The sequence below is a fragment of the Conger conger genome, chromosome 17 (genome assembly GCF_963514075.1).
Source record: "Conger conger chromosome 17, fConCon1.1, whole genome shotgun sequence".
NCBI classification, from domain to species: domain Eukaryota; kingdom Metazoa; phylum Chordata; class Actinopteri; order Anguilliformes; family Congridae; genus Conger; species Conger conger.
The window spans coordinates 39,391,685-39,405,543 of NC_083776.1; the positions used below are offsets into that span (position 1 = coordinate 39,391,685).

Genomic DNA, 13,859 nt, shown 5'->3' on the forward strand with positions numbered 1-13,859 from the left:
AATTAGTCCATGCTTATAGTCACTATATTTAAGTATTCCCTCTGTGGAGTAGAGGCATTGGAATTTGCCATTGGAATGGCATTGGATAAAAACGAAAACCCAGAGTCCAAAAACCAGGCAGGGATCAGAACCAGAAAATCCAAAAGCAGAACAGAGCAGAGCAGTGCAGAACTAGACAGATAATAACAGGGCACAGGAATAACCAAAATCACTAGCAACAAGAAACTAAAAACGACAGGTTTAAATACACTACTAATTGACAGACAACAAGAAACAGGTGAGAGAAATGGCAGAAATGACAGAAAGGTACATATAATGGAGCAGGACTACAGAAAGCACAGAAAAACACAGAACCTGAAACTCATTTGTAAGTGGTAACCCTACGTTCACAGTAGTGTCCTGAAGGTAAAACGGTAGCTTCACATCAAAATATTGCCTTGACGGCCCCCTTTAATATTTCCTTTTCAATATGTCACATTCATAGGCACCCACAGGCATCAACAATAAACTGCAATATGTGCCATTTCAGTGCCATTTGTTGTCTGACGTGTGTTTTTAATCCAAGGCCTTGCAGTCATTTGATTTATAACAGTTCCGATTCACTCTGAAAAAGTGAACATCTGCCATTCTGTTAAACTGATGTTGCATCACATATGCTGAGACATAATGACTGGCTTTCACACAAGCTTCTCCAGGAAGTGGCTTCTGTGCACCTTCTAGTTTGTCTTTTTCCTATACTCGGTGGGGTTTATTCACATTAGTTGAGGATAAAGATGTTAGTAAATAATCGAATGTGTGTGTGTTTGATTGCGAAATGTGTGCTCTCCCTCCCCACAGGGTCTGAGCAATGTTGTGGCCATAGACTTCGACTACAGGAAGGAGATGGTGTACTGGATCGACACGAGCAGACCCAGCGGACGGAGGATTAATAGGATGCGGCTGAATGGGAGCGACCTCAAGGTGCAGCAGACCCTGGAGTAACAGCTAGATTTCTAGCAGAGCTACACACTGCACACCAGGGCTGTCTCTGCTCACACACACACACATACACACTCACACACACTCTCACACACACACATACACACTCACACACACTCTCACACACACACACACACACACACACTCACACACACATACACTCACACACACACACACACACACTCACACTCACAAATAAAGGCCGGCTCCCAAATACAAGCTGGGGTAATATTGCCTATCAGTCCATGAGCACCAGAAGACATTGTTTAGATTTAACTCAATGAAATAAAGAGTTGGTTTAATACTGTTGCCAATGAAAAGTCGTTGTCCTACACCATGGGTCTCCAACACGTTGCTCTCAAGCTACCAGTCGCTTGCCGCCCCCTTCTAAGTAGCTTGCCAAAGGCTGAAGCAGTATACATTTAAACACAATTGTTGCCGCGAGGCATTCCAGCCTACGAATTTAATAAAAAGTAAATCAGGCAAAATAAAAAATTAACTCAATTTAGGCTACTTGGCTACGCAATAAGGTTTCCATGTATTTATAGCACAGCGCACGTTCAATTAATTAATGAAAGCGACTGCCTTGGCTCGCTATAAACAGACGGGTGGAAATCCCGACACTCTTTCAACTACATAAAACTTAACAGTGAACCATCAGATACCCCGCAGATTTCAGTGCCCATCAGTCCCAACATTTAGCAATAGAATCATTACATCACATTACATTACATTATATTACATTACGTGGCATTTAGCAGACGCTCTTATCCAGAGCGACGTACAACAAAGTGCAAATCAATCACAAAAGTAGACCTGAGAGGACAGTACTGTTCCGAGTCCTAGTGTAAACATACAGAAATTCAGAACCCTTGAAGAGTACAATCAACTTTCAAACTAGCATACCACTGTTGGCAGCTAGAATACAACAACAGCCAATAAAAACAACAATGCCTATACAAGTAACGATATCTATACATAAGTGCCATTACGGTCTAAGGCTAATCACAGTGCTTGTGAGTTGGGGAGGGAAAGGTGTACCCTGAAGAGATGGGTCTTCAGTCTGCGCTTGAAGGAGGTCAGAGACTGACCATTCTGACATTCACCGGGAGGTCATTCCACCACCATGGGACCAGGACAGACAGCAGTCGTGAGCGTGAAGTGCAGGTGTGGCGAGGGGGAAGCGGCAGATGGCACGAAGTGGCAGAACGGAGGGGTCTTGTTGGTGTATAGGTCTTGATAAGGGATTGAATATACACAGGGGCTGATCCTTTAACTGCCTGGTATGCGAGCACCAAAGTTTTAAATTTGATGCGAGCCATAACAGGCAGCCAGTGGAGGTTGCTGAGGAGGGGGGTGACATGTGAATGTCTGGGAACATTGAATACCAGACGGGCTGCAGCATTCTGGATGAGTTGTAGGGGTCTGATGGCAGATGCTGGAAGGCCAGCCAGCAGAGAATTGCAATAGTCCAGGCAGGACAGGACCATTGCTTGAACAAGGAGCTGAGTGGAGTAGGTGGTGAGAAAGGGTTGGATTCTCCGGATGTTGTACAGGAAGAACCTGCACGCCCGGGTCACCGTAGCGATGTTCTTGGAGAAGGATAGCCTGTTGTCCATCACCACTCCAAGGTTTCTTGCACTAGGGGATGAGGTCACTGTGGTATCCCCTAGTGAGATGGAGAAATCAGAGAAGGGAGAGGTTAAAGCAAGGATGAAGATCACCTCCGTCTTATCTGGGTTGAGCTTTAGATGGTGGTTGCCCATCCAGCTCTGGATGTCTCTCAGGCAGGCGGAGATACGGGTAGAGACCTGTGTGTCTGATGGGGGGAAGGAGAGAAAGAGTTGGGTGTCATCGGCATAACCGTGATAGGAGATGCCATGAGCAGAGATAACGGGGCCAAGGGATCTTGTGTAGATGGAGAAGAGGAGGGGTCCGAGGACTGAGCCCTGGGGGACTCCTGTAACAAGGGGCGAGGGGTTGACACTCCTCCAGCCCAGGACACCTGGGAGGACCGGCCAGAGAGATAAGATTGGAATAAGATTGGGATAAGATAAGAATCAAACAGTCCAAAAGTAAATTAAATCCCAAACCAAAGCGAAAATCTTTTGATAGCCTACCGGTATGCTGCTCCAAACGAAATGCATGTCTCACAATAAAACGCACTTTAGGAAAAAAAGATCCTTAACTTGCTGTTATCTACACTAATTTGTTATTGTTCATGAAGGCGTGTCTGGCAAGTTGTTATTTTATGGATTCTGAACTTGCATGTGATTTATTGTATTTGAGAATATTTGCAATAAACTAAGTCTGTTAAGACACTAATTGATTTATGAACGGTTATAGGAAGTGTTGAACAGTGTTGGCCCACTTTAAGTGTAGCCTTTTACTTTATTTCTAAGAATAAAATTCTACAACAGAAGCCAAATAAGAAATAAAGTCCTGCATCAAATACAAGCCTGCCCCTAAGTAAATAAAAGACCCCAGACACAATTTGAGGATTTACGGTACACATACACTCACACACACACACACACACTCACACTCACACACACACACACTCACACTCACACACACACACACACACTCACACTCACATTCACACACACACACTCACACACACTCACACAGACTCACACACACACTCACACTCACACACACACACACATACACAGACACATACACTCACACAAATACACTCACACACACACACACATACATCGTGTACAAAGTGTGCCCTGTTCATAACTCTTATGGGATCTCTCATGCAAAAAACTCTGTTTTTATGCAAAACGTGTTTTCAAAATTAATGCTGCATAATGAGTTGTTAAATGGGTGTGCTGTATATAATTATGTTCTCTCGCTTGTAGGAAATGCACATTTAACAGGACGAACAACAGCATTTCTCTAACCATAAAGCTTATGGCCCTTTTTGCCAGGAATGACTGGTTGCTTTTCAGTATCTCAACTCCACACCTTATATATCCCCACAAACACACACACAGACACACTGACACGCAAACCTGCACATACACACACACACAGACACACACATGCACTTTCATGCCGATACACATTCAAACACACATCTTTCCTTTGGCTCATTAGATTTAATACAGTGCGGCGATGGCTCATAAAGCTTCATTGAATCCAGGACTTCTTTCTGATTTATGAAAACATAAATTGCTTTAAAATGGATAATATTCTTTTTTCTTCTTCTTTGTAATTATTAAAACAATATCACAAGTATAATAAATTCTTCAGTGGATAGAAGCCTGCACTGGGTTGCATTAGTCAAGCAAGCCAGAAGTCTGGCTGCTGAACCCCAGATGAGAAATTGTCCATGACTCACTTCAGGCCACCAGAAGCTGTAAATTATATTTAAGTTTTTAGGTTTTTTTTTCTCCGGAAACAGCAGTTTGGCAGATTACATTTGGTGGTTTCTGGGCTTGCCACATGCTGTTTGAAATATGCTTCTGTATTCGATCACTATTTGCATTTACATTTATTTGTAAATAACAAATTTAAGAACAAAAATGTTAAGGAGAGATACCTGTAGGAGTTTTAATAAAGTTTGTGTTTTAAGGAGAAGTGCCTTTAGGAGTTTTAATGGAGTTTGTGATTTAAGGAGAGGTGCCTTTTGGAGTTTTAATATAGTTTGTGATTTAAAGAGAGATAGCTTTAGGGGTTGTAATAGAGTTAATGATTTAAGGAGAGGTAGCTTTAGGGGTTGCAATGGAGTTTGTGATTTAAGGAGAGGTGCCTTTTGGAGTTTTAATATAGTTTGTGATTTAATGAGAGATAGCTTTAGGGGTTGTAATGGAGTTTGTGTTTCAGGAGAGATAGCTTCAGGGATTGAAATGATTTTATTTAAGGAGAAGTGCCTTGAGGAGTTTTAATAGAGTTTGTGATTTAATGAGTGGTGGCTTTTGGAGTTTTAATAGAAGAGTATAAATAATAGACTTATACTCCTCGTACGTGTCAGGCTTCAGAACAATGAACCCACTCGTGAAATCACAGAACTTCCAGTCTTTAAGTCTTTAATAACTTTAGGCAGGTAAAACAGCCAGAGGTCGATAGCAGGTAAACAGGTGTGTCGAAGATAAGATATCATAAACCATAATCCAAGCACATACGCAGGCAGACAGATATAACAGGAAATCCAAAATGGAGTCATGGTCACAGGCAGAAGGTCGATAACAATAAGGCAGTCCAAACAGGCAGATAAACAGAAACAAATTCCAAATTAGTAATCCAAACTGAGTCCAAGAACAGCGGGTTAAACACGAACAGAAGGACAATCCAAGAGGGAGTCCTTGATAACAATTCGGATGAGTACATGACAAGATCAGCCAGGGAAACCTCTGGCAGGTATGGCGGGAGCACATTACAATCTGACACTGAACATACGAAAAGACAGCTATATATAGGACAGACCATAAGGGGAAATGAGAATCAGGTGTGTGCAATCATCAGGAAGTAACAGGTGAAATGAATTAATAGGAATGAATGAACAGAAAGACAGACTACGGAAAGCACAGAGGGTAACAGAAGGCAAAATACAAATTTGCGTCCAGCCAGAAAATGACCAAAATAGAGTTCGTTATTTAAGGAGAGGAACGTGTGATTTAAGGAGTGGTACCTTCGGGAGTTTTAATAAAATTTGTGATGTAAGGAGAGGTGCCTTTACAGCATCTCAGAGCCACTGCCATTACCCTTGCCAAAGCCCAGAACTGACCCTCCAGCAGTAAACAGGCCAACCCAGCTGGTTCTGAAGCCAAAACCAAGCATATAGTCATAGCCTTCTCATAGTGCTTTTCATCGCATGGAGGGTGCTTCACCCCTGGGTGAAACTCTTCATCCTGCGCTGAGAGCCTTCCTAATAGCTTTGTAAAGTAGAACATGCTTCCTAAATAGATGGATAGATAGATTGGTGATGCATGGCTCAGATTTTGCACCAGAATGCTCACCACACAACAGCTAAGGTACAGAGGAAGAGAGCAACAGGTTGGAATTTAACCAGGACCCTGGGGAACCCCCTACTCTTTGCGAAGAGTGTCTTGGGATCTTTTAATGACCACAGTGAGTCAGTTTAACATCTCCTACTGCACAGTGGCCCCAAAAATGCTGTGCTGAAATTTAGATGCATTCAAATGTTCTCTTTCTTAAAATAAGATGATGTAAGTGTAAGTGAATAAATACTAGAAGCTCCTCCTGTAGAGGATCGCAATAATAATTACTGGTGTGTTCACAGATAGAGTTTTTTGATGAGTTAGATGTTAGAGTTTTCTCAAGTGTGTATAGAGCATATCTGTTTTTAATTATAACTAAATTATAACAGAGGCAACTATGTTAATTGGCTATAAGTTTCCTGTTCAATCATAGTGAAGAAGACCTCAAAGCATGCCTATGTCCTTTATATCTATTAAAAGACATCAGGGAACTTTTATGAAAACCTGCATACAGTCCCGTCCAAAACAGCAAGGCCAATTCCTTTGTTTTTGTCAGTCAATAAACTGAATACATTTGGGGTTTAGATAAAAAGATGAACACAAGACAAGAGTTCAGAATTTCAGCTTTTATATTATTGGCATTAACACCAAGATGTGTTAAACTACTTGGAACATATCAGATCACCCAATTTTTAGGTGAAAAAAAGTATTGGAACAGAGATTATTTAAGTAAATGAAAGTAAATAACACTTAATATTTGGTAGCAGATCCCTTTCTTGCAATAACTGCATCAAGCCTGTGGCCATCACCAAAATGTTTCATTCTTCTTTTGTGATGCTTTTACTGCAGCCTCCTTTAGTTTTTGTTGTTTGTTTCAGGGATTTTCTCCTCTTCAGGAGGTGAATGCATGCTGGTGATTGACTTGGCAAGTCTGAAACCTTCCAGTTTTTATACATAATGAAGTCCTTTGTTGTGTTAGCAGTATGTTTTCGGTCATTGTCTTGCTGCATGATGAAGTTCCTCCCAATTAGTTTGGATGCATTTCTCTGTTAGTTGGCAGAAAGTTGTTTTTCTAGACTTTTCTAGACTAGACGTGTTGGTTTCTAAAACAAATGCCGCCTTCACAGGTAAAACCCAAGGCTAAAACCAAGAGTAGACATTCAGAACTATTTATTGTTTAACCAATCAATCTAAATCTCTAGGACACATCTGGGAAATGCGAAACACCTGTCAGTCACATGTTCCAATAATTTTCATCACCTAGAAATTGGGTGGTCTGATACAAATGGCGATATGTTCAAAGTGGTTTAACAAATCTAGATAAAAAATACCAAGAAATAAAATCTCAATCTCTGTCCTCTCGTGTACATCTTTTGACATCAGACTCAATTGTCAATTGTTCCTAATGCTGATCCCCTAGTTCTGATCCTATATTGCTGATCCCTTAGTGCTGATCCATAGTGCTGACCCCTTAGTGCTAATCTCATAGTGCTGATACCCTCGTGCTGATCCATAGTGCTGACCCCTTAGTGCTAATCTGAAAGTGCTGATACCCTCGTGCTGATCCATAGTGCTGACCCCTTAGTGCTAATCTCATAGTGCTGATACCCTCGTGCTGATCCATAGTGCTGACCCCTTAGTGCTAATCTCATAGTGCTGATACCCTCATGCTGATCCATAGTGCTGACCCCTTAGTGCTAATCTGATAGTGCTGATACCCTCGTGCTGACCCCTTAGTGCTAATCTCATAGTGCTGACCCCTTAGTGCTAATCTCATAGTGCTGATACCCTCGTGCTGATCCATAGGGCTGACCCCTTAGTGCTAATCTGAAAGTGCTGATACCCTCGTGCTGATCCATAGGGCTGACCCCTTAGTGCTAATCTCATAGTGCTGATACCCTCGTGCTGATCCATAGTGCTGACCCCTTAGTGCTAATCTGAAAGTGCTGATACCCTCGTGCTGATCCATAGGGCTGACCCCTTAGTGCTAATCTGAAAGTGCTGATACCCTCGTGCTGATCCATAGGGCTGACCCCTTAGTGCTAATCTGAAAGTGCTGATACCCTCGTGCTGATCCATAGGGCTGACCCCTTAGTGCTAATCTGAAAGTGCTGATACCCTCGTGCTGATCCATAGGGCTGACCCCTTAGTGCTAATCTCATAGTGCTGATACCCTCGTGCTGATCCATAGGGCTGACCCCTTAGTGCTAATCTGAAAGTGCTGATACCCTCGTGCTGATCCATAGTGCTGACCCCTTAGCACTGACCCCCGTGTGCTGACCCCTTAGTGCTGATCCCATACTGTTGATCCCTTAGTCCTGATAGTGCTGATCCCTTGTGTTGATCAGCTAGTGCTGACCCCCTGGTGCTGATCCCCTAGTCCTGATTCCATAGTGATGATACCTAGTGTTGATCCCCAGTGCTGATCCCCTAGTGCTGATCCTTGTTGCTCTCCCCTCTGGGGTGTTTTCTGGGTATCCCCTCTCATACTCAGCTGGGTATCCCCTCTCATACTCAGCTGGGTATCCCCTCTCATACTCAGCTGGGTATCCCCTCTCATACTCAGGTGGTTCATCGGACGGCAGTTCCCAGCTCACTGGCGGTTGACTGGATCGGCAAGAACCTGTACTGGTGTGACATGGAGAGGAAAGCCCTGGAGGTGTCGAAGGTCAATGGCCTGTACCCCACCATCCTCCTGGGATCAGGGCTGAGGAACCCTACAAACATAGCGCTGGACACGCAAACTGCGTACTGTCCTCTCCTGTTTCTTTCAGCCTCCTCACTGTTTGTGCTTTAAGCCCCCCTCACCTTGTGCTCTAAACCCCTCTCACTCTGTGTGCTCTAAACCCCCCTCACCCTGTGCTCTAAACCCCCCTCACTCTGTGCTCTAAACCCCCCTCACTCTGTGCTCTAAACCCCCCTCACTCTGTGCTTTAAACCCCCCTCACTCTGTGCTCTAAACCCCCCTCACTCTGTGCTCTAAAACCCCTCACTCTGTGCTCTAAACCCCCCTCACTGTGTGCTCTAAACCCCCCTCACTCTGTGCTCTAAACCCCCCTCACTCTGTGCTCTAAACCCCCCTCACCATGTGTGCTCTAACCCCCCCTCACTCTGTGTGCTCTAAACCCCCCTCACTCTGTGCTCTAAACCCCCCTCACTCTGTGCTTTAAACCCCCTCACTCTGTGCTCTAAACCCCCCTCACTGTGTGCTCTAAACCCCCCTCACCCTGTGCTCTAAACCCCCCTCACTGTGTGCTTTAAACCCCCCTCACTCTGTGCTTTAAACCGCCTCACTGTGTGCTCTAAACCCCCCTCACTGTGTGCTCTAAACCCCCCTCACTGTGTGCTCTAAACCCCCCTCACCCTGTGCTCTAAACCTCCTCACTCTTGCTTTAAACCCTCCTCACTGTGTGCTTTATTGGGTATTAATCAGACTTGTTTTTTAGACTTATTACATCTTCTGCTGCTGTAGCCGCCCTATCTTCTCAGAGTTTTGACACGTTGTGTGTTCAGAGATGCTATTCTGTTCGGCCACAGTAGGAATGCGTGGCTATTTGCGCTACTGTCACCGTCCTGTCAGCTTCCCACAGAACTGCTGCTCACTGGATGTTTTTCACACCATTCTCTGCAAACTCTAGAGACTGTTGTGCATGATAATTCCAGGAGATCAGCAGTTTCTGGGATACTCAAACCACCCAGTCTGGCACCAACAATCATTCCATGGTCAAAGCCACTTTTCATTTCATTTCTTCCACATTCTGACATTTGGTCTGAAAAACAATTGAACTTCTTGACCACGTCTACATGCTACATGCTCTGCCACATAATTGGCGGATTAAATATTTGCATTAATAATCTGGTGTACAGGTCTACCTAATAAAGTGCTCACTGAGTGTATATACTGTATATTCCATGTACTATCATTAAAATGTATTTTCTTGTTGGTATTTATACAAACCATTTTGTAAGCGTAGCGTCCCTGTACTGTTTCAGGTATGTGTTTTGGATAGACTGCTGCGAATACCCCCACATTGGCAGAACTGGTATGGACGGGAGTGATAGAGTCATGTTGATCGACACTGAAATAAACAGCCCTGTCGCTTTAACCATCGATTACATCAACAAGAGAGTGTACTGGGCTGACCGGAACCAAATCTCGTTCGCAAACATGGACGGCACAGGACGACGTGAGGGTAAGCTGCGTGTTGTTTGAATCATGCATTACCCAGGGTACCTTGCCTGTATCTTCTTAAATATGTATGAGCTAATAATACCAACATGTAGTCACTTGTGTAATTCGATGAGCCAGCAGGTTATGCACAAATTGGTTCACTATTTCTAGGCATTTATTAGACTTATTTTTTTTATTAGACTTCTTCTGCTATAGCCTATCCACTTAGAGTTATGGTGTATTGTGAGTTCAGAGATGCTCTTCTGCCTACCACTGTTGTAATGTGTGGTTATTTGCGTTACTGTCACCTTCCTGTCAGCTTTGACCAGTCTGGCCATTCTCCTCTGATGTCTCTCATTAACAAGGCGTTTCTGTCTGCAGAACTGCTGCTGCTTAATTTTTTTGCACCATTCTTTGCAAACTATAGAGCCTAGTGTGCATTAAAAGATCCCAGGAGATCATCAGTTTCTGAGATACTCAAACCACCCTGTCTGCCACCAACAATCATTCCACGGTCAAAGTCACTAATAAAGAGCAGTAAACAGTTAAACACTAAATCACATTGATATTTGTTGTGACCAAACTTTAAAACTGCATCAGTACTCTTTCTAAACTGCCCTAGAGTTTAAGTTTTTTTAAATTGGCTAATAGGCTGAGCATAATGGATAACTTGCCACTGTTTCGGGGGGTGACAATGGCAGTAAGAGCTGCCGAGGGTTGCCGGTTGGATTCCGCCATGGGTGTGTCGAAGTGTCCCTGAGCAAGACAGCTAACCCCGAAATGCTCCTGACGAGCTGGTTGGTGCCTTGAATGACACCCAATTGCTGTTGGTGTGTGAGTGTGTGTGTGAATGAGCAGCATCAATTGTACAGCGCTTTAGATAAAGGTGCTATACCATTGCTGCCAACCATTTGCCTTTTGGCTTTGGCTGTCTCACTTGCTCTCCAGGTAATCCCAGGCAGCCTTAATCAAGTTTTTATCTGAAAAGTGGTCTATTACTTGCTACTTGATTTACCAAAATCGTTTGCTCTTTTCTACTGACACACTAATGCAGAAAACAAAAAATAAACACCAAATGTATGTAAAATACTTTTTATCTCATCTTGTGCCTAAGACTTTTGCACATTACTGTATATATTACTGTGTTTACATTGTAGTGCCTACCCACAGCATCCATGTCGTGATAGGACTCTTCCTGTTTTAAATTGCAGTGCCTACCCACAGCATCCATGTCATGATAGGACTCCTTGTATTAAATTGCAGTGCCTACCCACAGCATCCATGTCATGATAGGACACCTTTTTTAAATTGCAGTGCCTACCCACAGCATCCATGTCATGATAGGACACCTTGTTTTAAATTGCAGTGCCTACCCACAGCATCCATGTCATGGTAGGACTCTCCTTGTTTTAAATTGCAGTGCCTACCCACAGCATCCATGTCGTGATGGGACTCACGCTCTTTGAGGACTACATCTACTGGATGGATGGGAAATCTAAGTCACTCATCCGTGCACACAAAACATCAGGGCTGGAGGCAGTGGAGCTGCTCAAGTCTTGGCAGGCCATAACAGACATAAAGGTGCATCATCCCTACCGGCAGCCTGACGGTAACTATCATCAAATTCCGACTTTTGAGCCCTTCAGCTTGGCTGGTGCAGAATTCATGTGTGTTCATTTGTTCCATTGCAAAATGTCATTGCAAACATAAATGAATAAGTAACCTTTGTTATGTTCACAGGCTTGTCCCTAATCAGTTTGCTTGCCTAGCACGGGATATGATTGAAGGTCTCTCACGCACTCAGAGAAATAAAATAGGTGTCCACTAAGAAAGAATCGCAGCCACAGTTTGTGCTGCTTATTGTCAGCTGTGAGCGCTATCTCCGCCATAGTAACAACTGATTCTCTAAAGCCCTTGAGGCAGCTGAAGTAATCAGGGCCAAATGGAAACCACAGTTTACAAGTACAATAAATGTGACATTTTCACTTGCAAAACATACTTAAGCCCTCAGATCAAGGTTCTGCCCAGTTTCATATCTGCTGTCTAAGTTTGAGGCTGCACCTCATCTCAGATGTCTGAGAAAAATTAGATTAAAAAACAGGCACTTGTGTCATGTTATCTCTGAATTCATAAATAATGTGAAAGACTGGTTGTTCTCACACCTTACAGGTGCTGATTCATTATCATTATTTTTTAAATATGCCTGTTATTTATATATTATTTATATATTATTATTTATATATTATATAAGGACTATATTTGGTCTGGTCCAGAGACTAAAAAAGGAACCATTAACCCACAAATTAGATGAGACAAATTACAATATTTCTTACTGTCTCAATTCCTAGAATTTTGCATACATTATCTTTAGCAAAGTAACATGTTTTTATATTATTATATTTTAATGTGTCTCCTATTTGTAGTAGCCTTCCCCAATTATAGTATAAAACAAATTACAATGGCATCTTTGTCATCAGAGCAATTCTAGTATGCCTGTAATGATCTTTTAACCCAAAGAGGGATATTGTTGAATGGATGAATGAATTTTCATTAAAAGAATGTTGATTACACAATTTAAACATGCATGACTCACTGTGCCCCTATTTTCCTGGGGGCGAAGTTGTGTGTGCTTTCCATGTCTATGTGTGAATCATAGCATTTTTCTGGTGCATTTGAAGGTTTGATGTATGCAAAGCCATCACTATTTATTAGTTTATTGATTCCCCTAAGAGTGAATTATCATGTTCTTTGCAAATTAGGTTTTGCACAGATAGTGGGTTTGACTCCAGGTCATCTTTTATCTTACTTATCATCTCTCAACATTGCTTATGAAGCCATGTATTATGATAATGTGTATTTTCCACAGATGTCCATTCCAATGCATATTGTCAATCCTGCTGTCAGAAATGCAGCTGCCAACGCAATGCTATCATGACTGCGATACCCAGAATTGTAAACACACAGCGAGTTATACTGTAAACACACACAGGAAGTTAGAAATACACAGAGGAAGTTATAAAAAGCAGACATACCATCATGCACACAACTCCTGCCAAATGGCTGAAGCTAAGCAGGTGTGGGCCTGGTTAGTACTTGGATGGAAGACCTCCTGGGAAAACTAAGCTGTTGCTGGAAGTGGTGTTGGTGTAGGGGCCGATCTTCCCTCTGGTCAAATTATCCCAGTGATTATTGCAGTGATGGGGAGATTGTGCTGTACGAGATGTTAAACTGAGGTCCTGACTCACTGTGGTCATTAAAGGTCCCATGACACTCTTTGCAAAGAGTTGGGGGTTCCCCGGTGTCCTGGCTAAATTCCCAGCCCTGGCTCATTCAACCTGCCACCTAGTTATCTCTTGATTCAATTGGCAAAAAATAAACATTCTTTCCCTCTCCACCCCAGGTGTTGTATGGTGAGCGTTCTGGCACAAAATGGCACCCATGTATCACCCAGGTGGGGGCTACACATTGGTGATGCTTGAGGCAAGTTTCCCCACTCATCACGTTAAGTGCTTCGAGTGTCTAGAAAATAATAATAATAATAATAATACATTTTATTTATAGAGCGCTTTTCCTGGTACTCAAAGACGTTTTACATAAAAGTGATACAATGATTAAAATACAATTAAATTGTACAAAAAAAGAGAAGAAAATTACAATCAAAGAATAAACAGAAACATTAAATCAGGCATTAAAAGCAGCTTTAAAAAGGTGAGTTTTGAGGGTTTTTTTAAAAATGGAAAGAGATGAAGAGTTACGGA

At 42.6% G+C, this 13,859-nt stretch overlaps 1 protein-coding gene across 1 annotated transcript in view; it reads left to right on the forward strand.

Moving 5' to 3' along the window:
- Positions 1-13,859, forward strand: part of LOC133116330 (low-density lipoprotein receptor-related protein 1B-like) — a 447,656-nt gene that overhangs the window by 330,093 nt on the left and 103,704 nt on the right. Inside the window, exons 58-61 of the mRNA XM_061225770.1 lie at positions 838-960; positions 8,497-8,678; positions 9,924-10,123; positions 11,522-11,710. Of these exons, the coding sequence (XP_061081754.1) occupies positions 838-960; positions 8,497-8,678; positions 9,924-10,123; positions 11,522-11,710 (694 nt within the window). The remainder of the gene's footprint in view (positions 1-837; positions 961-8,496; positions 8,679-9,923; positions 10,124-11,521; positions 11,711-13,859) is intronic.